Raw genomic sequence first — 27,547 nt, 5'->3', positions numbered from 1 at the left:
TCCCTTTGAGTCACTGTTACCTTACTGTAAAGCATATATGAATGCTTGTTCCTTGGGATTCTAAGTTCTGAATAAAAACAATTTCCACAAGACATCTGCTTGTAAAGCCAGCAGAAAGTCTGACCTGTATTTAGATTAAAAGTTTTGTATAAAAATTGTGCTCAACTTAGAGAATATGTATTTGAAAGTCATCTAATTTTCACATTTCTAGTTTCTGAATTTTAGTTTAAAGACTTTGGAATGCTAATACAGTCTTTATGAGCATACTGCATTTTGATACATTTTATTTTTCCAGCAAGAATCAAAAGATTATCGACTCTGCAATTGTGTACTTTCAAGAAGAGAAAGGAGTGCTCAGTGAAGAAAAGATAGAAGGAGATAAAATATCATTTTTGTTTTAAAGCAAGAAGACAAGGTAGTGATATTATACCAAAGGAAATAAAGCTAGTTAAATTTTATTTTCCAAAACTCCAACCTAAATAAGTATGTTAAATAAACATCCAGAAAACAGCCACTGCTTACTCTACTAGCAGATGCACAACTTATTTAACCAAACAAATAACAGTGAAATATTATCAGAATTATTTACATGCATATTTACAATGCGTGTTCTTTAGAGTAGCTAACTGTTGGGAAATACTTGTGTTTGGTTTTGGTAATGATTTCTAATCAAGTCTAACCAGCAACAGGTAACAGGAAACACTTCAACTGAGTTTGGCAACAACAACAATGGACTATCCTAGGAAAACTAACATGATTATGTGGAGTCAAAAAAAAGAGCAGTTGGCTTCAGAATGTTAACATTTATGAAATATATGAATTTACTCCAACTACAAAATTAAATCAAACTACATAAAATTAGAAGAATAAATGAAAGTTACAGGGGTTGGGAAAGGTTAGACATGTTAGATACATTACTAGAAAAAAAAGCAAAAGAAAAAAAGCACTGCACATACTCTTGAGAAGCATGGTTTAGAACATAACTGTATTACTATTGCCTTGAAGAACACAACAAATTACAGAATAGCTTTTTCTTGTAGATTTGAAAATAAGCTTATCTGAACCAAAGATCTTGAAAGCATCTCACTTCCAAAATACTGCTTGCTTTTTCACATATCAACATGTAACATATTTATTCCAGGAAAAAAGAAAAGTCCAGACCTCACCCATGTGTGTTTTGAAAGAAGAAGAAAAAGGAAATGAACAAAACAAAAACTCATACACAAAACTTTCACAAGCCACTTTTCATGATTGTGATATACAGAAAAGAAATTTTCTTTCTTATTTGGATCATACTCTTCTTGGACGGGGAAGTGGAGGAAGTAAATGCAAGATATAGTGTATATGGTAAATAGGATGAGTAAATCCCAATATATACTAAAGCAAACAAGCAAGCAAATTCAGATCATTATTCTTTCCCTTTCTTCCTCAAGGGAAGTTTTATGGGACAGTTCCCCATTAAATTTTAATTTCAATTATAACTTTTAAATAATTTTTATTGCAGCCAAAACATTGTTCAAAAAACATTTTTCACAAAATAAACTATGATATATACACAACATTTTAAGTTACAGGGCATAAGTTTACATTTTTTGGCAGGTTCTGTTAAACAAAATGGAAATTGTGTAACTTTAGTACTTGGAGAAACTCAAGTTTCTCATTTTGGTACAAATGTTTTGTGTCCCCCTTCACTCTAACCATACCTAAAGTGGTTAAATAAACTAACATTAATACATAACATCTCACTGTTTTCTGTTATGTTCTGATTCTAGACAGAATTTTTCATATGCTTCTTCAATTTCTGGATCCATCTCATCATCAATCTCATCAAAATACCTGAGGAGGGGAAAAAAATGACCAAAGGTTAACACCTTTACATACAGATTTACATACAGATTTTCAGAGCCAGCAGATTTTTAGAATTTGTGTAGATGTCAAGAATAAAACAAAGCTTTATAAATGACTTATTTATGACATTTTCCTAAAGGGAATGAAAAGGAAAAAAATAATGGATACTAGGAAAACAAATAAACAGAAACCTCAAAGCAGCACAGATATGTTCAAATACCTACAGTGTTTGCCACCTTTTTAGATCATCTTATGCTGCCCAGTTTAAAAGACAGAAGTATTTCCAAGATGATAGAAAATTTAATAATGCATCTGTACTGATCCAATTACAAAAAACCATAATTAATAACATATTAGTGTAATTTTGATTGGTGAACATCCTAGTTCAAAGACAGAACACATTAATATAGAAACCCTGCATTCCTGTTTGTTGATATGTGAAAGAAGGACATAGAAAATATGTAAGAAAGTTTTTTTGCTTCAAAGTGATGTGCATTGAGGAAGCAGTCTACATATTTGTCATGTGTTCCTTTGTTCTTGTAGAAGTGTAGCCTTCAGAAGAAAGAGGCTTCACAAAGAACCCTCCTCCCTGATGTCATGAGAAATAGCTGACAGAGAATCAGCAGACATTTGTCTAAGCTTTTCTTAAGTCTTCAACAAAGAAGGTTACAGTCACTGTGCTTGAAGGTTGACTCAGTGTGTTCTACATGACACTTTTAGGATTTGCTGTGTTTCTAATGGATGTCTGTGTTCAATTTGCATTTTTCTTCTAAGCAGAGGTTCACATGGGTCCTTTTTTCCCTTTGGTATGAGCTTGTTGATTTTTGATGACATCTCTAATATATCTTCCAGCTCTTGGTGTTCTTTACGTTCCCCTCAGCTAGGTACATACTGAAAGTTTTCTAATGTACTAAAAAAATACTGATCCAGGCCTGCACTCTCATCACTCTTATCATAAAAACAACACTGAAAATGCTCTTGTGTGTCAAATCATGGTCTGAAAGTCCTCTTTAGCGAGCAAAAGCTCAGAGCAATTTATTTTAGACCATATTTCTTATAATGGTGCCAAACTGGTCAGGCTATATTCTCAACTATTGCTTCCCCTTTTGCCATTAGGTTGCTTTTCTTGCTCTACAGGAATACTGACTAGCCCTCTAATTGAAGGGGATAGTCCTTAGGCTGAAGAGAGAAAGTTAATACTTTCTCCCTTTCAAAGACACTGGAAATTTGGTAATCATCTCTTGCTGGGATGTTCATGCACATCAGTCAAACAAATTTAGTTTGCCTCTCTACAAACACTTAAAGGCTTGGTGCTTCATTTTGCTTGCAAATTTTTTCTTAACTGCAGAAGTATGTTTGCACATGTGCATAAATATCTGAATTACATCTGAAATGTAATTACCATACTCAGTAGAATAAACATGAAATAGGTTTCAAACTTATGTGATTAAAAACCAATTTAAACCTGAACAAATACATCCACTGTAGAACTAAGTAACAATTACATTATTTAGTTTCATTTTTGTCAACATTGGAATCCTAAGTCTGAACTATCACAGCATCACAGTAAAAATAAATATTATTAAAAAATATTTAAAAAGGAAGACATACAGCTCTCCAGGTCCTGACAGATCTGCTCCATTTTCTTCATAATATGGAAACAAATCCTCTCTTTCAAGCAACTCTTGGTATTTTTCTTGATAATCTGGCAAAGTAAAAATGAGACTGAGTAACGTAGAAGACTACTCTGCTAAATTAACAGAAATATATCAAGTTTGAAAATTGGCTGGTTAACAAAATCATAAAAGGCAGGAAATGTATTTACAGGAAAAGATCCTTTGGCAATGTTTTCTCAGGACATGAATGGATGTCTAGGAATGATGCCCAATTTCCCATAGAACTGTAAAGGTTGTGACAGATGTCTTTACCTCAAATGATGTTGTGCCACGCTGTGCTCAGATTACACATAAGGAAACCAAGGATTTTGATTTGATTTTGATGCTAACAATGGACAAACAAAAGAAGACCTGAATATTTTTGGCTTTCTGGAAAGGTCAGATGCTGTGGATTACTGAACAAGTTCTTCTGACCTATATGAACTCAAATGCACATTCTCAATTTCAAACATCTACCTTCTTTAACGCAGAATAAATCCTGTGCTCTACCAGGAATTCAGGCAGAATTTTGTCTTTTAAGTTAAATAGGTTTTAGATTCTTGAAGAATAATATTTTATGGTCTTCAACAGGCTGTAAACTTAATTACAACTTTTTAAAGAAGATTGAGAAGACAGGTAAGCTAAACTTGTGCCATACCTGGGTCTGCTGCAGTGAAAGGAACACCATCAGAAGTGTAAAATGTTGGTTCATTCTAAAAATAAAGTCATCCAGAAAGTTATATGTATTCGCAGAGAAAGAGGCTTGCAGTTTCAAGTAATGCAATTGTCTATTAATCAAACCAAATTCACATGAAATTAAGGAACTGAAATGTCCATATATTCTTACCATAAAATAGTTTGGGTCATTTTCAGGGGTAGCTTCTGCATGTGGGGTTGTTCCATGAACTCTACCCCAATTACTAGATCGCAGTTCTACTAGTTTCAGAAGCATGTGTTTCACATCTCTGAAATAGAAAAGCACTACAAAAGTTAGAATGTTTTGTGCCAAGCAAGAAATTTGGCTTCTCTTACTGTGCAAATACAAGATAGTTAAATCCATCCAAAAAAAAAAAAGTTCAAGAAGGATAATATTTGGGCCATTGTGTAGATCATTTTGCACTCAATTTTACAACTGCAAGTCTAGATGCTTTATGTGTCAGTAATGAGATATTCAACCTCTTCACTTCCTCTGCTGTTAAGTAGGGAACTCACATGAAAAAGGAAACTGCTGTAATTTTTACTGAGATACCACACCTTGAAATACAAGTTAAAGAACACAATCCTTTTTGATAAAAGGATAATAATGGGGAAAAAAGGAAGATTATCTTCAAATTTTATTTTAGTTATCTATTCTATCCTCCTAACTTTAGCCTTCTTCATCATAATGAAATGTTTTAGTCAAAAGTAAGACATAATGCCCCCAGTACATTAGATATCAACACCCATTTAATCCCTAAAATAAGAGAAAATTCCTTCTTCTTTTAAGCTAGTTTATGGAGAAGTGTATCGTTAAAGAATACATTAAAAAAATCAGTTATTTTCCCAGCTGAAATTGATGCCAAATTGATTATTGCATTTTTTTTTCTTTTATAGATTCTCCATATTCTTTACATGTATATTTATAGCTCCATAGCCTATTACAGTATTTGCAGCTAGCATTTTATCTACTCTATTACACAGAAAGATAGAAGAAATTCCTCAGCAGCTCCAAGCTGGTGGTGCAGGATTAGGTTCTCTGGAAAGCCAAGGCTGAGACCAGCTGTCCCAGACACATTTTCATAAACAAAGTTTAGTTCCTACCTGAGTGGGGGAGGAATTCAGAAAGGGTTGCCCTGGGGGGGAATTACCTCACCACTTATGTCTCTCCCTTGGGATCCCTGTCAGTTATGCTAATTTGCTAAACATACAGACATTGTCTACACATTATTCTGGGTGTGCATCTTCAGCTCTTTTCCAACCAGTGAGTTGAGCACCTAAGGATCCTTGTAAGATAAGCCCTTTTTGTCACCTAACTGTGTCTAGCTCATGATTTTAGGACCAGCGAAAAAGCATCAAAATTTGTTTGTTGTTCTATATCTTTGAGGCATCAGCTTGTGCCATCTATTTTGGTTCCTGAAGCAAAAATTTCCTCATCCTCCTTGTGGGCAGCTCAATTAAAACCCACAGATGTTATGAGCCACTCTTGGCCTCCCTCCATATGGCAAGAGATCAGTGTTTGAGCCCTCTAGAGGTTTTTAGTAAGTTTTCTTGCAAGAAGCTGAGGATGAAGCACAGAAGAATCAGATAACCTCATGCACACAGGTGGTTTTATGACAATTTCATGATTAGTCAGTCACTAATATATTACTAATATATTAGTCAACCACTCGTTCTTTCCCAGATTAAAGCTAAAACCTTGCCAAAAAGGTATGCTCTCCAGAAAAAAAACCAACAAAAATCAAACCACAAAGTATATTTCATTTTGCCTTTACAATTATAATAATTTGTATCTATTTAATACTGCTACATATTTAGTACTATTTGTGTGTATTTAAGCCTGTTCAATTCAAAATGAAAACTATTAACTATAAGATGTTGCCCCTATTTTCTCTTTGTATATACTTGCTTTAAGAGACTAAAGCACTCACTGAAGATATTGAGATCTAATAGGTTAAAAAAACCTAACTGAATATGGAACTTGAATCTCTATTAAAAATAAAATACAAAAAACCTACCTCAAAAATCAACCCAACTGCCAAAAAAGCCACATTACCTTCAACTGAAAACCACCTTTTTTTACATGGAAAATGACCTGCACACACAACACATCGATTTTCATAATTATAAGTTTCAAAGATAATTTTTTTGCCCTGTTCATTATAGTTGAAGATTTTTTTAAGGTGTTCTTTTTCATATAAACAAAACACTGCACATAAACTTATCTTCTCACCTGCTACAGTTTGCATCCAACACAACATTTTCAATTCTTTGAATCATTTCCTCCATATTGTTCTTTCCTTTTTCTTTCCAGGCATCTTCTAAAACGGAACCTGTCAACTAAAGACAAGGAATTAGTATTTTTTTTTTAATTAGAAATCCTTAATGAAGAGTCAACTTAAGAGATTCTGTAACAATTCATGACACTTGGACTACTTGATGGTTGACACTCCCAGCTGCCTGTATCTCTTTGCTAAACAGATTAATAGACCTCATAAATAGTTTATTTTAAACTACAGACAGTATAGGAGCTTCATGCCCAATATTTATGTTACCTACAAGTTCACAGCCACTTGTTTCAGTCTTGAAATACGATTTCAAAACATCTCTTCAGTGACATTGGTCAGATCTTACTTGATTTAAGTACATACTACCATCATTTTCTTACTTAAAGTTTACATGACAACAGGAAATACTTTATTGAGCTTTAGAAACACTTCAGTCAACTTGGCCAGCATCACACATGCCAGAGAATTTCTTCTGGGTATATATAAAGGAAATCAGAATTATCTGAAGCCAGCCTGAACTTTAATATAGAAAAGTGTAAGGGGCTAGAACTGCTGCCAGGAAAGCTTTAGCAGGAGTCAGTCTAGAGCAGCTGGGGATGAAAGCTTTTTACTACAAGAATAGGTACTTCATTACCCAATAATTGTACAGGAGGAGTTAAATCAGAAAAATAATTAGTTTGCCACTAATAGCAATCTCCTCAGCATAAATACTACATGATCAAAAATGCTTGGAATGGCGCTTGATGATACAAAGGATAAAATCCCAAGAGAAAAGCAAGTGTATTGGTCAGTATTTGCTTGACATTCATAGTATTCCACAGTGGTCTCATCTTAATCCTGGATAATTAGGTAATAGCATCAAGATTAATTAAAATAAACATATTGCATAGCAAACAGGGAAAAACCTGTATCTATCACCGTATAAAATGGAAAAGATAAAGTGAGACATTTATTGCTTCAGTAGTGAAATGAAGGTTTCATGAGGCAGCCCAGTCTAGCTCAACATTTGTAAATACTATATAATGTCAGGAAACACTTGCACGAAAAACCAGAGTGTTTGCTCTGTAACACCGTTTAGATATAACAATCTGTCAAAAAACAATTTAGATGACTGGTTTTCTTCTTCTTTTCTTCTTTACTACACTGCAAAGCTTCCTGATTTGTGTATTGCTGCTTAAAAAGGTTCTTCAGTGGGCCTTGCCTCAGGGAAGCACTGCCAACATAAGGACTGACCACAGGAGTGAATGTGCTCACTGAGCTCAATCTCACACTTGCTGTGAAGCAACCTCCTTAAACATCCAAACGTCAAATGAAGGTTTTAAATTACAAAAATCTCTCGTCCCCACTCTATGTTTATGATATAAAGAGAAACTGTCAGAAATGAAATTCAAGATAGAGCAGGCTGAGAAGCAGTGGAGTATGAGGAAGGTAAGGAATGAGGAAAAAAACTAAGCCAACCAAAAATCTTCAGAAAAATATTGTTTAGCATTTAACCTTCATTCCTGTTTTCCCAACTACAGGTATAATGATACCTAGTGAAGATAAGAGTTTCTCCTACATAGAGGCTAAAAATTTTACAAGAAAAGCTATGGGTTATGAGCAAAGAGGTTTATTTTCCACATGAAAGAGAAATCTGTATATTTCTACAATAGTAAGACATAGCACAGAAGGAAGGAAGAGATATTTAGAACCTTTTGCCACAAAAAGTGTGGACCCCAATGGCAAGGTGTCCTTCAGAACACAGAGCATACCTAAGATATCACAATTCATTCAGACATGTTACAGCTTTCTCCTACGCCAGAAGCAGCAATATGAGATCTAGAGGAAGCACTTATTTGTTGGCACCTCAACTTCAGTTCTATTGCTCATTTGTACACAAATGGCCTTGAATTTATTTTTAGAGCATCTTGTTACTTTTTTTACTGGCTCAATTTCCTAATGGTACTAAGGAAAACAAAAATAGTAGTTTGCTCTGCTAATGCTGTAATGCATAAACCCCTATAAATACTTTCTCATTTGCAATTTAGCCTACTATTCCCTATATTAAAGCTAGACAGTTTAAAAAACATGATTTTTTTTCCTTCTAAAACTACTGTCTCACCTTCAGTAGTTTCACTGCACATATCAAATTACTGTCCACAGGATTAGAGAAGAGTGCATTCAGTAATTCCCGAAGGCCTTCTTGAAGAATTTCTGCCCGTGTAACCTGTCCCTTTGTTCCCTTAATCTGCAAAACATATAAGAAACCCCCCAATATTTAAAATACTTAGAAATTAATTTGGGCACATTTTCTCCCTTGAATGCTGTATTATTTGGTTTGTGATCAATATAGTTGACATCTATATGCAAAATACTGTAATCATTTTAGAACACAGACTTTGATGGAATCACAGCATGCTTTGGGTTGGAAGGGACTTAAAATATCATGTAGATCATCACCTACCTCAATCTGCTGGCCATACATCTTCTGATGCATGTTATGCTGAGGTCCTCATCCACCAACACCCAAAACCCTTCTCAGCAGAGCTGCTTCTGACTGATTCTCCACCCAGTCTGTATTTGTGCTTGGCCCAGATAAGTACTTGCACTTGACCTTGTTTTCATGGTCCCACCTCCCAAGCCTGTCTTGGTCCCTCTGGGTGGCATCCCTTTCTGCCAGCACATGGACTGCACCACATAGCTCAGTGTCAGTGGAAAACTCACTCTGAGTAATTTCCTTGCAATTCTGGCATAACAATTCATGTCTAGAATTTTGTTTCTCTGCTAAAATAAGAAAAGCTACCAAATGCCTGCCTAATGGTCCAAAAATTACCAAATTCCCAGAACCTCATGCTCTTTTCCACACTGCATTGCCTATTCTCTACAGCAGTGGTAGCTTAGTTCTAGAAAGCAGTATTTATATAATTAAAAAATTACAGAAAATGGTTTAAAAGCAAATGGCATACTCCAAGGACTATGGTATACTCCACAAACGGACAACTTCCCCTGTTCCAAAGTCTTTGAAAATCTTCATTTTTTTCATCTAGCAAGTGAAAAGTAAATTCCAAGGACCAGTTACAGTCCAGAAATGGAAGAGAAAGATCTTCCTCATGCAAGCAGAACATTTTTATAGTGTTTGCTTAAATCAAACCACTGAAACAATCAAGTTATATGTGTATTTTTAACTACACTACAGCAGGAAGTGAACTTGGTAAATGCACAGGGATAAAAAAAAAAAAAGTACACATTTTTGAACATATCACAGATGCATGAAGTCTAAATACAAGATTACATGCACCAATGCATGCATGCACCAATGACTCAACAATCAGAAGAAGTACCTTTAAAAGTGTGCATTTTTAATTCCTCATTTTGAGGATTTTCACATCTGCCTCAGGTGTTTGTTAACACCTCTTATTAGCACCTGAATACTGAAAAAATTCCATATTTTTCATCCTGATCTGCTTCTGCTAGGCATTTAATAACATTTAATATGTTGGTTAAGTATAGCCATCTAGGGGTTTTGCCAGTAAAAAAGAAAATAAAAGCTTCATTTCAAAGATGTTTGTGGTTGGCTCTTACCCAAATTCTTACACTTTCATTTTTATACATTTCTCTTCTAATGATCTTGTCCTTTTTTGTTTATATATTTCTTGGACATACCCAATATAATGAAACTGTTCTAAAGTTCTTTTACTTTACTCCCCTCTGCCTTTAGAAAAACACCTCAAATTATAGTCCACTTCAGTGTTTACCTACACACACCAAAAAATGTATGAAGAGCCACATGACAGCCAACTTTCTTCTTACCTCTAAGTTAAGATAAAGTTCAGCTAAGAACAGCACAAAGGCATGAAATTGTTTTCTAGTAGTCTCATCCCCTTTAGTAGCTTCATCTCTGTTTTCATACTCTGTTCGACACCTGTAAAAATCAAAGCACAATTATACCATCTGTAGCCATTCCAACATATGTAACATGCTACTCATTTAAAGGAATACTGAGAACTTATGAACTGCATGAAAACTGTTACATGCTGAATGCTGGGATGTATGATCTGTGAAGGGAATGAGAGGCCTTCACAAAGAAACAGTGGATTTGCATCCTTTTAGAGAAACACATAAGATTATATGATTAGGTCTTGAAGCACTGAGATATCTGATGCAGCAAAATTAAATAGAACAACTTACAACATGTAGAAATTAATAGTTACACAATTTTTACACCTGAATATGGGTCCAGGATTTGCAACAGTAATACAGGGAACCAGTGCCCAAAGAAATGAAGTAGACATGTTCTCTTCTTCAGGGTGCTTACCACATTGTCTTAGATGCCTTTACACTTATTTCATTAATTCTTTATCTTGCGATGTTAAGTGACAGTAATATATAATTCATGACACCCAGCTGAGCAGTGTTAAGTGACACTCTAGAGGGAAGGGATGGCACACAAGAGGGACCCTGACAGGCTTGAGAGGTGGCCTCGTGCAACTCATGAAGTTCAAGTGCAAAGTTCTGCATACGGGTCAGGGCAATCCCAAGCATTAAGAACAGCTTAGGCAGGGAAGTGGTTGAAAGCAGTCCTGCCAAGAAGGACTCGGGGGTGTGATGAGAAGATCAATATGACAGTGCATGCTTGAAGCCCAGAAAGCCAACTGTATCCTGCACCAGAGCCCCGTGGGCAGCAGGGGAGGGAGGGGATTCTGCCCCTCTGCTCTGCTGAGACCCACCTGGAGCACTGCATCCAGAGCTGGGGTCCTCTGAACAGGGAGGACACAAACATATTGAGTGAGACCAGAGGAGGACACTAAGCTGATCACAGGCCCTGAGCAGCTCTCCTGTGTGCACAAGCTCAGAGAGCTGGGACTGCTCAGCAGGGAGCAGAGAAGGCATGGGTGACACGTTGTAGCACTTTCCAGTACCTAAAGGGGACCCCAAAGAGGGCGGGAGAAGGACTTTTCACATGGGCATGTAGTGACAGGACAGAGGGGAATGGATTCAGACTAACAGAGGATGAGTTTAGACTAGATGTTAAGAAATTCTTTGCTGTGGGAGTGGTGAGGCAGTGGAACTGGTTCCCAGAGAAGCTGTGGATGCCCCATCCCTGTGTTTAAAGCCAGGCCATATGGGGCTCTGAGCAACCTGGTCTAGCAGAAGGTGCTCTGCCCATGGCAGAGGGGTTTGGAACTAGATGATTTTTAAGGTCTCTTCCAACCCAATAGTTCTATGATTCTGTAATTTAAATATAAATACAAAAATAGGATCAACATACTATGGCAGTGAAGTAATTTTTCTAGTATTTAGCAACTGTGCCAAACCACACAAGTTTACATAACAGTACAAAAACAAAATTAAAAATATTTGAGATAAAAGGAAACCCAGACAAATTTTAATGTATTCTGAATGATTGTGTAATGGATTGAAAAAAAGTGGAGAAACTGAAAAATCTTAAGACTTGAAATACAAAGTTTCAGGTAGAGACTTAGTTGAGAAACAGAAGATGACCTCTTTACGGTCACATTATTAGGTTGTTTATCTGCACACACCCTCCCTGCTCCCAATTTCTCCATATTAGCAAGCAAAACATAAGCAACTTTAAATTAATAGCTTCAGGGTGCTAACATTAATGTTATCCATTGGGTTTGCTTCAAAACCAAGAAGCAGAAAATGCAACATTAACAGGGATTTCCTTTCATGTTCAAGTAACAAAGTAACACACAGTTAAAAAAAATCATAAGCAATGACTTTGAAAGAAAGAACAAAACAAAACAAACAAACAACAACAACAAAAAAAGGAGAACCGCAACCAAAAAAAGAGAGAAAAATTACTGTTTTCAGCTTCTGCATTCCCTGGTTTTAGCTTTTGCCTCAGTGTTTGCGCTACGTCAAGGACTCTTCTGCTTCTCACCCCAGCCTACCAGTGAGGAGGCTGGGGTGAAGCTGAGGGGAGACACCACTAACCCCACAGATATTCCATCCCATGTGCCCTCATGCTCAGCATATAAAACCAGGGAGAAAGCTGCTGGAGGCTGCTGCTCAGGAACTCTCCGGGCATTGTGGGCGGTGAGCAATTGCACGGTGTGCCTCTTGTTTTGTATATGCTAATTCTTTTATCACTGTTATTATATCCACATCCTTTTCTGTCCTAATAAAATATCTTTATCTCAACCCATGAATACTTCTGCCCACAAATCTCTTGCCTATCTCATTGGGAGGGTGGGGGAAGCGAGTGAGGGGCTGCAAGCCGTTTAGCTACCTGCCAGGTTAAACCACAACATTCCACTCATGATAAAAGACCACTGGAATGCACTACAGTAAAAGTTTACCATGCTTTTGCTGGACTAAGTAAAAACTTTTCAAATAAGAGGCAAACCCAAAGCTTAGAATGCCGTTCTTTAAACAAAAAGCCGTCTTTAAACAAAAAACAAAAGGTAAATTTCTAAAGAATTCTGAAGTGTCCAAGACAGTACTCCTTCAAATGTCATGCAGTAATATTTGAGAGGATATATAATAATTTAAAAATGTTGCATTTTTGTCAACTACAAAGTCTAATCATTATTAAGTGCGGTCCCCAGAAATTTGCAACAACTGAAAAAAAATTATCCTTCTGGATTTTATACAACTATTTCATAGATACAAAGTCAGTTAGCTTATCAGTGAATAAACCTTACACAGCAATTCCAGGCAAAAATCCAAAGCATTAATTAAAAAACCACGATTAAGTAAGTACTGGCAAGAGTCAAAGGACAAGGACAGTACCTATGTGTGCATTTAGTATACTTTTAAAATAGATTAACTTTCCAATTTGCAGTATTTTGGGAATCAGTCTAATATACTCAGTTCAAAAGATCACACAGAACTTCAAATGGAGTCCTATTTTTATATTTAAAAATATTAAAATATTTTAGGATGCATGTGTTCAGTAGTCAGCATGTACCTGTGTTTTGATACTCCTCAATCTGTAATATTTTAAATAAGTATCTCTTTGTATGCTACAGAAGGAGTTAACACACAAACCAGAAAGATGCAACTGAAGAGAATAAGGCTTAAATTGACTGATACTGACCTTTGAAGCAGCAACTGTCGGAAGTTCCCACTTTGTGGACTAATGGTTAGGTGGTGAGATAGATAGTTACACAACCGGGCTCCCATGTATGAAAAATTTGGGACAGATGTGGCCTTCCAAAATAAAAATGGAAAAATAAATTATTTATAAAAGTAATGATTAGGCTATCAGAAAATATTTTTAAAAGCTTTTTTGAAATCCATGCTTAATGTTGATCAAACAACTCATGAGCAGAAAATTAATGATTAATAATTACTATTTGCCATGTTCATTTTTGTATTGCTTCAGCATGTTGATATATGCACTTCAGCAGAACTTTAAAGTTAATTATACTGTAATTCTATGGCTCTAAGAAAACAACCACCATTATGCCACGTGTCTTCATGTAACTCTACTTCTGCACTGTGACCTACAACTGAAGAGTGTCTCAAAGTCACTTACAGACTGCTTATACAAAAAAATCAACAGTGGACATTAAGACAGTTTTTCGAGGAACAATGAGTACATTCAAACAACATCATAACAAGTTGTCTTCTTTCAGTCTATAAGTTATTTATTCCATAATCTCTTTTTGTCATGGTTAATACCCAAGGAAAGAGTAACAAAGTAAGAACATGGCAAGTAAAGAGAAATACTTTCTCCCATACATCCTCCAGCAATCTGCAGAATTGCAGACTTCTGAATCAGAGAGTAAGACTAGACCATTAAAAGTAACAACTCTCAATGTAGCCTTTTTTTGCTAAAATAAGTCCTCTTACTGCTGAACATCTACACCTTTGTCATGTAAAAAAACATGGTAGGAATGATATTGTGTAAAAAATCTTCTGTTTTAATCTGATAATTAAAACTTTAAAGAGGTGGAAATTTATTTTGTTCACTCATTTTCAAGCCTCCTCTAACAACACCTGAATTTCAGATTATTTCTCAGATGCAGTTTCAGTGAAAAGAGGTTCTGCTGCAAATAACTTCACCTGCTCTGTCCAAAAGAAAATGAGGATACTAAGAACTCAGTAAACTTCTCCTTTGGCATTATAATCTTTGAATATTTTTTTTGCATCTTGATCATCTATCAGTGCTACAGATATGTTTGCATGCTTGAGCTGTTCCAACATGTTTGAAAAAAAAAGTCTTGCTAATGCAATTATACCTAGCTACCTCTTACAGGTAGAGAAAAAGACATAATTCTTCTATGTGCATAGAGTTGCTGGAAAAAAAATTAAGTGTCTCTGAAGACACAACAAGTTTAAGTAATTAAGACAGACAAATGGAATTCACTTTCCAGTAAGGGGCATGTGAACTATCTAAAAACACTTTGATGCTGTGGTTCAATCAGTTGCTCTGACTAGAAAAGGTACCCCTTTTTTTATAAAGTGAGCCTTTTTAATACTTTTTCCTAACAAAAAAAACTCCAACCCAACAAACCCCCAGCAAACAAAAAATTTAACATCCAAACACGTAACACAAATTCTTCTAATCTCAGTTGTATTTTTTAAACATTATCTTTCTTATTAGTTGGTCTGTACTTGTGGTTACACCAAACATTGAAATAACTAAATTTTAGGTATTATGATCTGGTGTAGCACACACAGACAAAAAAAATATCTTCCTAATAATCAATCATTATCAATCAATCAACTGCAAAATCATATTCTTGGAACAATTATTGCTGGTAATACCACTTTATCTCCAATTCAAAAAAGTCACAATCTAAGCATGAAGGCTAATCTACCAACACATATCTTGGGAAACTGCGGTTGCTCTAACAGGAACAATCCACTGCATTAACTAGACAACAGTAAAGGTTCTTAAACTATGAATTCAGTGTCCAACTTTTGGAAGACTGTCACAAAAGAACTGTCACTTCACTCTGTTCAGACATAAATAAGAAGATAAGTATATAATTACTATTTATAAACAGGCTAAGATACCTTACACAGAAGTGATTGGAAGACCCTACAGGACATGGGTTTATTTCATTTCAGTAATTTCCTTTACAAACCTAACATCTGTAAATCTGCTCAGTTGGGTCAAATTTGTATCACTGAAGCAGATGCTTATAAGTTACAGCAATTTTAATTGTTTTGTGAAAAAACGGGAGACAAACGCTTGAGTCTCTGCTCAAGAAAGAAAAATAATAAGTATAGTTGGCTTTGCTTAGACACTATGCTAGCCTGATACATAAGATATCTAAAATTAGATGCTTGTGGATACCAACAGAGCTTTTCAGCATTAAGCTTTATTTTTCATGTAACTTTTTCATGCAAATTTTTCAGACTAACATTGAACTTCTGAGTTGAGGAAGTCACAGTAAACCCCAAAGCTTTTCTTTTAAAAGGGGACAGAGAGGAAGAGGTAACATTAAAGACTTCTATTAAATGCAAGTCAGTGTATTTAAAATACAGGAAGTATAAAATCCTCTTCTTTCCGTTCCAATAAATTGTCCTCCGTGGGTTCAAATAAAGAAGGGTAAAATGATGCTGCCCAATGCAGCAAAGGTGATCGTCATGTCTAACCAAACTGGTCTCAATTAAATTTGCATTAATTCTGTATAATAATGAGAAACCTGAGACTCTACAGTTCTGTACAACGGCCAACCAGTCATTCCACTTCTACATACACCAGATTAAAATATTCTGCAGGTATCTTCACTTAAGTAAAAGTCTACTTTCTTACTTTTATTCAAGGTAGAACTTGTAAGCAACAAACCTATGAAAGGTTTGTTGGGATAACAACAAATAATGAAGAGCCAGCCAGAAGCATGGCTTCCTTTTCTGCAGCGAGCCCAAAAGACAGTAACAGCAGCTCATTTGCTAAGCAACACATATTAAGCTGTTCTTTCCAATGGCTCCCCCAATTAGTGCAGAGTTCAGCTCAAGGTCTCTGTCCTCATTTCCATGGCCATCAATGGAGCTGGACCTAGTTACCCTTACAGGAGCTTTCCTTTTCTCCAAGGAATGTTGTTCTGAAATAGGTATATTTCAAATAAAGAAAAAGCCTGGCAGAAAGGAGGTATTTCCCAAAAGATGGTGTGCACAGTAGGTATGAATTTAAATTTTTTAAATACCTAGGAATTAAAAGTGTCTTAGGACTATGAAGAATTTTTTTTGCACAAGATAATAAAAGTGTACAATATTGTATAAGTTTCTTCAATCTTTACTAACAAAAATTAAAATACAACTTCCTTTAATTAAGTAGCATAATTTCAACTGTAGTATGCTACCCAGGAGATACAAACACAGAACAAAGGAAACAGCAAACTGGGAAAGCGTATACAATTTAGGCATCCGAAATCTGAGCTACCATTTCAATTTACTGAGCAAAATCCTTCCCTATATATTTCAGTCTAAAGGGAAAAAATATCAAGCATTAAATTACTACATTGATACAATAATGTAACAAATACTGGAATGCCTATCTTGGACACTGGGTAACAGAGGCATAATGTCCACCTTGTAACACATTACCTGCTGATAGATGAGTTCAACAAGTTCTTGTAAAGCTTCATCTGCAATAACCCAGCCATTCAGTGTTTCAGCAAACTGTTCTATTTCTGTTTCAAAACAACCTGGCTGCTCCGTGAGGTGATTTAGGAAGTCTTGGACATATTCTGCCAGAGTCAGATAGCCATCACATCTATCTTCAAAGGAGGAATCCTGTAGAAGTGAAAGAATATGGCAACTCCTTAAAAACAACCTTGAAGAATTGTTACACCTTCTGTCTCCAGAAATAACCATACAGCCCTGAGTTTTGAGTCTCTGTATACTGGATTACACAGTTCACGTCAACATTTTTACAGAGCATAGACCCCAACATCTCCTGGAGTTTAGACTTCAGAAGCCTCCAATCACCTTAAGAACCAGGCAAAGTATTTTTACAGACATTAGGGTCTCCCAGGACAATACATTAAAAATGGATTAAAAAGAAATAAGTTTCCCAAGTTGGTTACAAGATTAACTAACAAACCAAGTTTATCTGTTAAGGGTAGAACTACCAAACTGAGGGTCAACACCCATTCCTTGTACTGTACTGTGGATTTATGAACCATAGAAGTAAAAAGAAGGGAAAATTTGAAACAAAGTATTTTGGGCTTAGATAGTGTGTATAGTGCTTCAAAAATATGCAGAAGTGAGAGTAATTAGAGAAATACAGTAAATACATAGTACTCTTCCCATCTAAGAAGTATAATCAGAAAAACTGCTATTTTAAAGTCAGAGTATTTTTATCTCTTGGCAAAGGATTAAAGATTACAAGGCATGAAATGAAACTATTCAAATTGAATTGCATTAATTTACAGCTACTGAGGTTTAAAACCAGACAAGACAGTAAACACAACTGCTCTCTAAACAGAGGAGGGGCTACCCACTATCACTTTATTGATATTTATGCTCCCACTGATGAAACAGAATTTTTGTCCATTCAGAAATGAATCTATGTGAGAGTATCTAAAATCAACACTGTTCCAGATGATTATAATGCAGGTATATGAAGAGAATAGCAAAGAAAGCAGCATCCTTTGTTATGTCACTAGTAGTTACACAGTCCAAATGAATAACTTTGTCACACTACACAAAAGGTTGTGTAAATCACCTCATATATTTCAAAAATGCAAGAAGGAGCCTGAAGTGGCACTTCTAAAAAAATGGCTTACAGTTTGCAATTCAAGACATAAGAGTAATGTAAAGAAAATCAGAATTCTCAACTGTTCTACCATTTAAAAATGCTTAAAGGGTATCCACAGTAAAGCTGAGCTAAAATAAAGCACTTTTTCTTTACTTAGTGTACATAAATATATTGACAAGGGTTGTAATTATATTGTCCCCCTCCCCTTCTACTCCCTTAATAGGGATTTTTAATTTCTTTGTCTTCTAAATGCCTATCTCTCCTCTACTGAGAAGCAACACGGATCTGTGAAAAATTTCTTGCTGGGTATGAGCTATGAGAAATACAAGATACACATTGTTGAAAATTACATCCTGATATTAATTGCATGACTTGTGAAGAATGTGTGGGTAAAAGAGCAGACTTTCCAAAATCTTTCAGACAGGTCGTAAGTTAGTGAGGTGGGACATACATCAGTGTAACAGAGGTAAAATATATTTAACTAGAAGATATGCCAGTTAATAACACTAAATGCTAAATAACTTAATGTTGCCCACCAGAAACACGAAAAAAAATATGGGTTTATGTAAATAAAGGAAAATTATTACTACATAAAGCCTTTGACAACCTGAGGATTGGAGCATGGGCACTTCAAAGGTCCTTTCTAAGCTAAAGTTTTCTATGATTCTAATGGCTTGGAGCTCACAAATCCAAAAAGTAAAGGCTAACAGGCCTATGTATGACTTGCTACATACTCTGCTTCACTAAAGAAAATCAACATTTATAAGGCAATTTCAAACAGCCCAGTAGGAGTTCTGTACAATAAATTTAAAACTAGTTTGTTCCACAGAACTATTACTGTGCAGCTACTGCAGCTGAATCACATACAGCTGAACTAGCATCTCTCCAAACAACCTGTCTGAAAACTCTCCAGCTAGGCTGCAGAGCATGCAATTGCTGTAGCTAGTAAAAGAAGCTGCTCCTTCTGACAGCCATCAGATTTTACAAGATCCTCCTTCAGCAGAGAGGAAGGTATCTTCCTCTCACACTCACTTGGCAAGAATCCAGTCTTAGAGAACATCCTCGTGTTGTAAGGGATCCCAGGTGCCATTTGGTATACTAGTGTCCCTGTTGTATACTCTTATTTTCAGTTTGTGATTAAGAGGCTAAACACAGAACTAAACTCTGTACCATATTCATCTACCTGTACTAAATATGCAACTTCAAAAGAAGTCTAGGTTTCAGTAACTATGCCAGGGAACTGAACAAATGGGAAAGAAAAATGAGTACTTTGGAAATTCAGAAATGTACAACTTTATTAAAATTATTTATAATTGATTCCTTAAAATCTAACTAAATTTAGCTTCTAGAAATAAAGTACTTGCACGTCTCATTGTCAGATTTTAAAATTTAACATAAATGTAGAACCATGCAATGTATGAACCCAAGGAAAACAAAGCAAATGGCTCTTGATTATTTTTCAAGAGGAGCTGGCTAACAGAAACCTGTAAGATTACACATCACTACAAAGTTATAATTTAAAGCCACAAAAGTAAACTAGAGATTTTCTGTTAATTTCAATAATTGCTCCATTAAGTCAGTGCTCCAATTTCTTTCTCAAATCTTTGATAGCTATAGGATGGGGTCCTGGATTATTCACAACAAAAGAGTAACTGATGAAAAGATCATAGATTTTCCTCTCTTTTATTATGTGTCAGTTCATGAGTTTACATACAGAAGGGTAGAAGGCTAAATAGGTACTAGAACTCCTCTGATATACAAAAAGATAAAACAGAAAGTCTACAGCAAAGATTCATGAGACAAATCTGCTCTTACTCAGTTTCTTAATATGTACCAATTGCTGTTTTCCTTTATCTAGTAAATTCATATTTTCACTTATGAACTTAGTCACCAATAACTTAACAACTTATTGATTTTTCTTCCGACTTCTTAGGAACAAGCTTTTTGTCCTTTCAGTTAAATGAACTCAACAAGTTTCCAATAAAGTTATTGCAAACCCAAGTCCAAAAAGACTAAAACCACCTATTCATGCTGAATGAGATTAAGTGGCACTTTCATGCTTGGTCTTCTGATGGAAATTACTGAAGTTAAAAAAGAAAAAAGCAGGAGGGAAGGACTGTGGAACCCTAAAACAACAAAAACCTCACTCCTAAAGCTATGAAGTAAGAACGTCATTATGGCCATCTGATGCAGCAACAGCCATATTATTATCATGCAGCCATTCCAAGGAACAAACCTGGTGTTTCCTACTGGCAATTCAAACCCATCTAGTTGCTAGTTCTGCAGCAGACAACTACAATTTCTATGGGTTGGACTCTGCATGCAAACAGAGAATTCCATGGAGATCTTTCTTCAAAGTCCTAGTAAAGTTTTTCTGAAAATTCTAGAAAACCTTGTAAGCTGTACTCCTTAAACCATCTTCACAGGTAATTGATAGTTTTGAGCATCAAAAACTGGAAAGACTGGAAATTAACTGACCTAATAGCAAATGTTACGTGGACAGACACAGTAATTATAATGGTGCACAATCAAACAACAAATCAATACTATTTTTAAAATAATAAATGTTATTTTGCCATTGCAAAACAACTGTGTATTTTATGAGAGAAATACAATATTTCAGATCTAAAAATTCAGGAATCATTACAAATGGAACCTATTAAGTACTAATTTTAAGTAAAAAAAGAAGTTTCTCAAAACTTTGTTTTGATTCAAATTTTAAAACTCATGGTCAAAATCAGTGTAACTGTAAAGTGTGCTAAATTTTTTATTTTTATGACAAATGAGCCCAGTATATAAAATTACTTCAGTTACTAAACTAAAAAAACCCAGATTTTCTAATAGTGAAGAATGAAAGAAAAATACCACTGCTTTGTGTGTATCATATTCTAATTAGATGAAAGTCCCTGCAATATGTTTTCCTAACATTTTCAGAGGTAGTTTTATTAATAGATGAGTCACATTCATAGCATATTCCAAGAACATAGCAACCAGGCACTCCCACATGCTTGTGTGTTTTTGCAAAACAGCTGAAAAGCAACATTGTTGGCATTGAAACTTTGCAGTTTTAAGAGTGCACTATGTTTGCTATTGGAAAGGCTGTTTGGGTTTTTTCTTTGTCTTGAAACTGAAACACTTTATTAATAGAAAACATGTAACCAGTGCTGGGGCAAAGAAGTTATTTTTTCTCCTAGATTATCAATTCACCAAAACACGCTCACACTGGCATTAACAGTTGTATATTGGCAGTGGGGTTTATTATACAGGACAGTAATTACATTCAGTAAACAGGCAAAGTGGTTAACACTAAGGTAACATCAATTTTACTGGTGAGGAAAAGATTTCAGAATACCAAACCACCATATTCAGCATTCAAATGAGGTATTTTTCTACCAGTTATCAAAAATCAATTTGATTCAGCATCCCTCTTTTTTTTTTTTAATCACTTGATTGTAATTGTAAAAGTTCCCATCTGTTTAGATATAGTACCAGAGTCTGACTGTTTGCATAACAAAAGGATATACCAAGAATTCACAGACATCTTCCCTGGAGTAGAGTTACTGAAGCAGTAACGTGGATGACAATGGAGCAGCAAACAGAAGTACCAGCTTTTATTACATGATGCATCTACAAATTGATCTGAGTCTGGCTGGAAATACATTTCTTACTAGGTGTGTTGGTAGGTAACTGTTAACTTTTTTTGCCCTTTGGTGATACAACACCACTGATGACACATGATGCTACACTAGCTTAGGCAGTCATGAGGAATGGTACCTGTGGCAGAGGAAATTCGGGAAAGGCAAAGCCTGTGCTCAGAGAAGCTAAAGTTCAAGCTTTCTCTCCCTGTGAATTCTGCATAAGAGTGAAGCTACGCTTTTATTTAAAATGCAGTATAGATGTAACTACAACAGAGGTAGTCACCAAAAAAACAGGTTACTCTCATACTGTATGCAACCAATGCCTGGTGTAGTCAAAATGGAATACGGTTATCTGCAACAAGCTTTGGCAAAATATTTCACAGCAGAGGTGCTCATGTACATCATAATATTCACCCAATATCACTTAATATCCTGGCTGCAACTCTGGAAGTTATATTCAGAATATTTGCAATACTTTAGCAAATACAGAATTCAAATTATCTGACATATAAGATTTCAAGAAAACATTATTAATTTGAATACAAGTAAATTAGCTCATACTAAAGAATGAAGTTAAAACACTCACTGTAAAATTCTGATTGAAGTTCTGGTTGTACCCTGATGGATAAAATTCAGGTGCTTTAGCAGACAAGTTTGATGTTACTACAGGATCCACAGCTAACTGAGGTTCAGTCATTTCTGGTCCAGAATCAAGAACTGAAACTTTATCTTGAGATCCAGATGGAATTCCCGTCTTTTGCAGGTGTTCTGAAAAATTTTTGTTAACAGCTTGTCTTAGAAATCACTAAATTAGTATGTATTCACACAGAGAAAATACAGAATATATATATTTTTTTTTCCCTTTTTTTTACTTAAAGTATGGTTTTACTATAAATATACTTCCTTTAAATACATAGGTTTTTTTTTTTTTATTCTTAGGTGTGGATATTCATTTAAGCACACTCCACATGTCTTTCTACACGACGGAAAGTAAACAGTGCTCTTGTGCAGGTGAACAAAAAAAAAAACGGGAGAAGGGGATAAAAAACTTATTTTCCATCTAAACACATTATTTAAGAGTTAACCTATACAACTAGTAAATCTGCTTATCTGATTATCCTGTGATTTTTCATTGATTTTAGATACAGATACAAGATACATTTGGAAGGTAAATAAATGACAGACATCACTGATTTTGACCAACACTTATTTTCAACAAAATGCTGAAAGGACACTTGGCTATTCTTGTTCTTATATACCATGTACCACAACATCCAACTGAACTGTTTTTAAAACACTATTTTTCAAACCTCTCTTTACAGACTAGCTCATAAGTTAATTGAAAACAGAACCTGATACCTACCTGAAAAAGTTGACCAACAAACATTGCTTTGTGTTACTGTTGGGTTGGGTTTATTTTTTTGCAAATAGACTGGAATTCTTCAGTGGGGGAAGTCTGAGACCATCTGCATTCAGATTAACAGATGGATAAAAAAGTACACTCAGATGTGGAGGCACAAAAGGGGGGGAAAAACAGAGAGTATTGCAAGCAGCTGCAATACAACATCACACCTTTACCTGGTCCAGGTCCATAACCCAGTATGCTGGTTTCAGCTGGGATAGAGTTAATTTTCTTCTTGCTAGCTAGTACAGCACTGTGTTTTGGATTCAGTATGAGGCAAGTGTTGATAACATGGGTTTCCCATGCTGTGATGGTGAGCAGATGCACAAGAAGCACGGAGGCAGCAAAGACTGGACAAGTGACCCGAACTGGTCAAAGGGATAATCCGTACCACCGAATGTGACGTTCAGTATATAAACCGGGGGAGAGTCGGCCAGGAGCTGGCAATTGTTGCTGAGGGACAGGCTGGGCATCGGTCAGCAGGTGCTGAGCTGACTGCACAGGGCATCACATGATTCTCTTTGGTTTTCTTCCTCTTACCCCTCCCTAGTCACCCAGGTGTCCGCCGGCCCCGGGGCTCACCAGGCTGACCCGGCCTCAGCGCGGTGCCCGCATCGCACACCCGGGAACGGGACCACGCTCCCGAGGGCGGGTGCCGGAGCCCCTGCGGCGGGCGGGGAGCTGCGCAGGTGCCCCGCGAAAAGAAAGAGCGGGGAGAGCAGCCCGTACCTGCCATCCCGGTGCCCAGGGGCGCCGTCTTCGGAGGCCGCAATGGTTCCTGCTGCGGGAAGAGGCCGCCCGGATGGTGCTGCTGCTCCTCGGCCGAGCCCGAGCCGCGGGACGCGCTGCCCGCGGGCCGGGCCCCGCCGCCGCTCTCCGGCGCGCCGCACCCGCGGCCCCGGCCGGCACCCGGCGCTCGGTCGAAACTCTCCGACATGCTGAGGCCGGGCGGCTCGGGCGCTCATGGGAGGGAGGAGCGCAGCGGAGCGGAGCGGGGAGGGCGGGCCGCGGGAGGCGGGCGGAACGCGGGCCCGCCCCAGCCCCGCACTTTCGGTTTCACCCCCGCGCAGCGTCGCGATGGCCGCGCCCGCCCCGAGCCGCGGCAGCCTGGAAACAGCGTTTCCAAAGGCACCGTAATCCCTGCGACTGCATCTCCACGGTAACGAGCGGGGCGAGGTGACCGTGGCAGGGCCAAGGCTTAAGCTACAACAGGAGAGACCTGCAGCCACAGGTGCATCACGTCACGCTGTGCATACACACATGTTTACACCAGAGAGGGATGGAAAAGCTACAGGCGAAATTTTAAATTTAACCCCATAAAGTTAAGCCTCCAACATGACCATATTATTGTGTGGCTAAGGCTACTTAATGAAACTATGGTTGTTCAGAAAAAATATATTTTCATTTATAATTTATGCATGATATGATAACAAATGCTCTTCTGATTTAATGTTTAACAACCACCTTCCACACCAATAGGAACCAACTGAAGAACATGGTTCATGCAATGCATTTTTCCTAATATTATCACATAAACTGAGAACGGTTCAACTCACATGTCCATTTACAATTTAATTAATCTACTCTTCTTCAGTTTCATTCCAAAGTCTTTCTCTCATTGTTTTGCAAACTCTGTATCACAATCAGCTTTCAAGATGAGGAGGGCAAGTGTAATCTGGTGTGCCACAAATACACCTCAGCTAATCCTTCTGAGGGAGTTTGTTTTGTCTCCCTGAACAGTCTGATCTGTGCTGCCCTTGCCACTTGTTCCTACCACAAAAAAAACAAAAGATTGTGTGGCATTGGGTCCTGCTCTGTTCACCACTATGAAGGGCTGAAAAAAATAGGCAAGTATGTATGAAACATTATTAAAATATTACAATAGTGCTGTCTTGTATTTAAAAAAAATCCAATTGCATTGTAAAATGGTGCCTTTAGTAGTCAGGTTCCTATTGGTTTTATTATTACATGTTACCATTTTCAATTATTAACAGGGGAGGGGCAGGGTATAAAATATTTGTTTGCTCCCCAAGGAATGAATTGGACTGATTTTTGCCAAGATAAAAAGGTGGCCAGACATTAAAGGTGTCATAAGTTAAAATTAATGAGGCTCATGGGAAAACTGTTCCTAGGCAACCCTTCTGGAAATATAGAATGGTAAACTAATAAATCTATACTCTGCAAGTGGAATGTGAGCCAATGCAGGATGTTTTGAATGAGTCTTAAAAAACCATTATAATACTTCACTTGTGTAAACCATTGTCAAAACTATTTTAAGCAGCATTACCAATTCTTTAAAGATCATAAAATAGCTACTAAATTTCTCCATTAAAAATATTCAGTGTTCTTGTGTTATCAGCTCCAGTTTTAATGCCTATATTGTGACTCTGTCCACATCTGTAGACTTTGCCTTACCAGGAGGAGAATCAAAAGCTTACATTAATGTGAAGAAAAATGAAAATCTCCATCATTATATTCTAATGGAGAATTTGCCAATTTTGAATATGCAAATCTTTCAAGTTAGCAAATCTCATTCTTTAAAGTTTACACCTAAGAGGAATGGAGTGCCTTAAGTTATGGAACAAGACAAGTTTTCACCTTTGGACATAAATGTGTCCAAATGTCTTTTCACTTAGCAGACATTTTATGTTATTTAATTATCATTTTGCAACTGCTTACCATTTAAAGTGGAATGTGATCCCAAATCCATATTTTTCTTAGAGATGCACTACTTAAGTTTGCATGAACGCAAACTGGGGAACCCAATTTCCTCTCCCGAGTGTAGACACCTAAAACAAAGTTAAGAAAAATAATCAGGTAGTTAATTCCAAAATAACAAGCCCCAAATACTGCCTACAACAGTACACCCCTTTAGACTGCTTAACGTTATGCTTAGAAGGTTTTGGCTTGAGCAGCTGAAGTCCTGTGAATTACTTCAAGCCTTGGAGGCCACACAGCAGAGCCCCTGAGATCATTAACTAGACAGACCTCACCTAAGCACCCAATGACTGGATTAAAACTTTCACCAAATACAATTATGAACAATTCTAGGCAGTCACTAGGAGATACCTGCTTTGTCTTAAGTGTCCTACCAAATAATCTAAAACTTAGCTCAGAACCAAATCCACACACACCTTCAGTGCCTGGTGCAAAAAGTCACACACCGTAACCTTGTCGCTATTCAGAACACAGGCATTTTTACTTGCTCTATTTTTTTTTAATGCTGATAATGTATTTCTAATAGAAAAAAAGGAGAGGGCTGGTTCTAGCTTTTTAAGTGTAATTTATTGTTACTAGCTGGAATTATTCCAATTGCCCCCATACTGATAAGACATGTTTTTGTAGGAGTTAGTGGTTATTGAGCCCAAAACATAAACCACAGGCATAATCTATAGCTCTAAAGCTCTACAGATTTCACACAAGCTTATTTGAAAGCACAAAAGTAATGAACATTTATTAGTAGAGAATCCTATTAATTATTTTTAGGGTAACTCTCATGTTTTCAGTGCTTAACTTTACTTGCTAAGTCACCATTTACAAGTCTGGAAGCTGTGTCATCTCCAGCAACATGTAGTTTGCGTGAGCAGCTACAGAGACTTCAGTAAATTAAAAAAAAAATCTCTAACCAAAATAAGCCTCATACACGGAACCCACAGATCGTGTGAAGTAAGACAACATATGCAGGACTGTGTGAAGACCATGCATGGAGGTAATGGGCAGCGTGGCTAGCTGTCCTCTGGAACTGCCTCTCCAACCCCATGTGCTCTTCATCCAGACATGTATTATTTCAACAGCTACAGAATCGATTAAGTTGGAAAACACCACTGAGATCATCGAGTCCAGCCTATGACGGAACATCACCACGACAATCAGACCATGGCACTGAGTGCCACGTCCAGCCTTTCCTTAAACACCCCCAGGGACGGCGACTGCACCACCCCAACATCAAATCACCCTTTCTGCGAAGAAATTCCTCCTAATGCCCAAAGCCGACACAGCTCCCCATTTTCTGTTCCCATACTGCGCCTACCACTCCGACACCTCGCTGCTTTATCGCGCATTTTAAGAAGTAACAATAACGAAGAGGACATCACTTACGTGCTATGGCGTTAGCCCCACGTCCAACACGCGCGTTTCGGCACGTCTCCTCGCCAGCCCCGACCTTCGCCTCCGCGCCGTAGCCAGCCGGGCACGCTTATCCCGCTCTGCCGCCGCCGGCGCCGCGGGCTCGGCCAGCACCTCGGCAGCCCCGCGCCACCGCCCCTCAGACGCCGCGTGACGCGGCCGCCCGACCCCCGCGTGCCCCTCAGTCCTTCCGGGTTGGCGGGCACGGGCCCGCCCCCACCCCGCCCCAAGGT

At 37.2% G+C, this 27,547-nt stretch overlaps 1 protein-coding gene across 2 annotated transcripts; it reads right to left on the bottom strand.

The window, feature by feature from the left end:
* Nucleotides 1–439: 439 nt before the first annotated feature.
* Nucleotides 440–27,441, bottom strand: PAIP1 (poly(A) binding protein interacting protein 1). Of its 2 annotated transcripts, XM_066568898.1 has the most exons (12): nt 27,288–27,441; nt 25,869–25,978; nt 22,374–22,555; nt 16,994–17,182; nt 13,530–13,642; nt 10,277–10,388; nt 8,589–8,714; nt 6,433–6,539; nt 4,351–4,468; nt 4,162–4,216; nt 3,460–3,553; nt 440–1,836 (listed from the first exon to the last, which is right to left on the bottom strand). In XM_066568898.1, exons 2-12 carry the CDS (start codon nt 25,897–25,899, stop codon nt 1,743–1,745), a joined length of 1,221 nt encoding a protein of 406 aa, XP_066424995.1. In that variant the 5' UTR covers nt 25,900–25,978; nt 27,288–27,441; the 3' UTR covers nt 440–1,742. The 2 variants fall into 2 exon arrangements, with proteins under 2 accessions (XP_066424995.1, XP_066424994.1); XM_066568897.1 differs by lacking the exons at nt 25,869–25,978; nt 27,288–27,441 and adding an exon at nt 23,919–24,126.
* Nucleotides 27,442–27,547: the final 106 nt, after the last annotated feature.

This window comes from Molothrus aeneus, chromosome Z (assembly GCF_037042795.1).
Source record: "Molothrus aeneus isolate 106 chromosome Z, BPBGC_Maene_1.0, whole genome shotgun sequence".
Lineage (NCBI taxonomy): Eukaryota > Metazoa > Chordata > Aves > Passeriformes > Icteridae > Molothrus > Molothrus aeneus.
This window is presented reverse-complemented; position numbering and strand designations above follow the sequence as displayed.

Excerpts from the sequence above, each read along its gene's own strand:
- PAIP1 (XM_066568897.1), bottom strand. The coding sequence starts at position 24,126 with ATGTCGGAGAGTTTCGACCGAGCGCCGGGTGCCGGCCGGGGCCGCGGG. Across the intron at positions 17,183-22,373 it reads ACTTCAATCAGAATTTTACA|GATTCCTCCTTTGAAGATAG; the intron begins GTGAGTGTTTTA and ends TCACTTCTACAG. Across the intron at positions 8,715-10,276 it reads AACTTTATCTTAACTTAGAG|ATTAAGGGAACAAAGGGACA; the intron begins GTAAGAAGAAAG and ends TATGTTTTGCAG.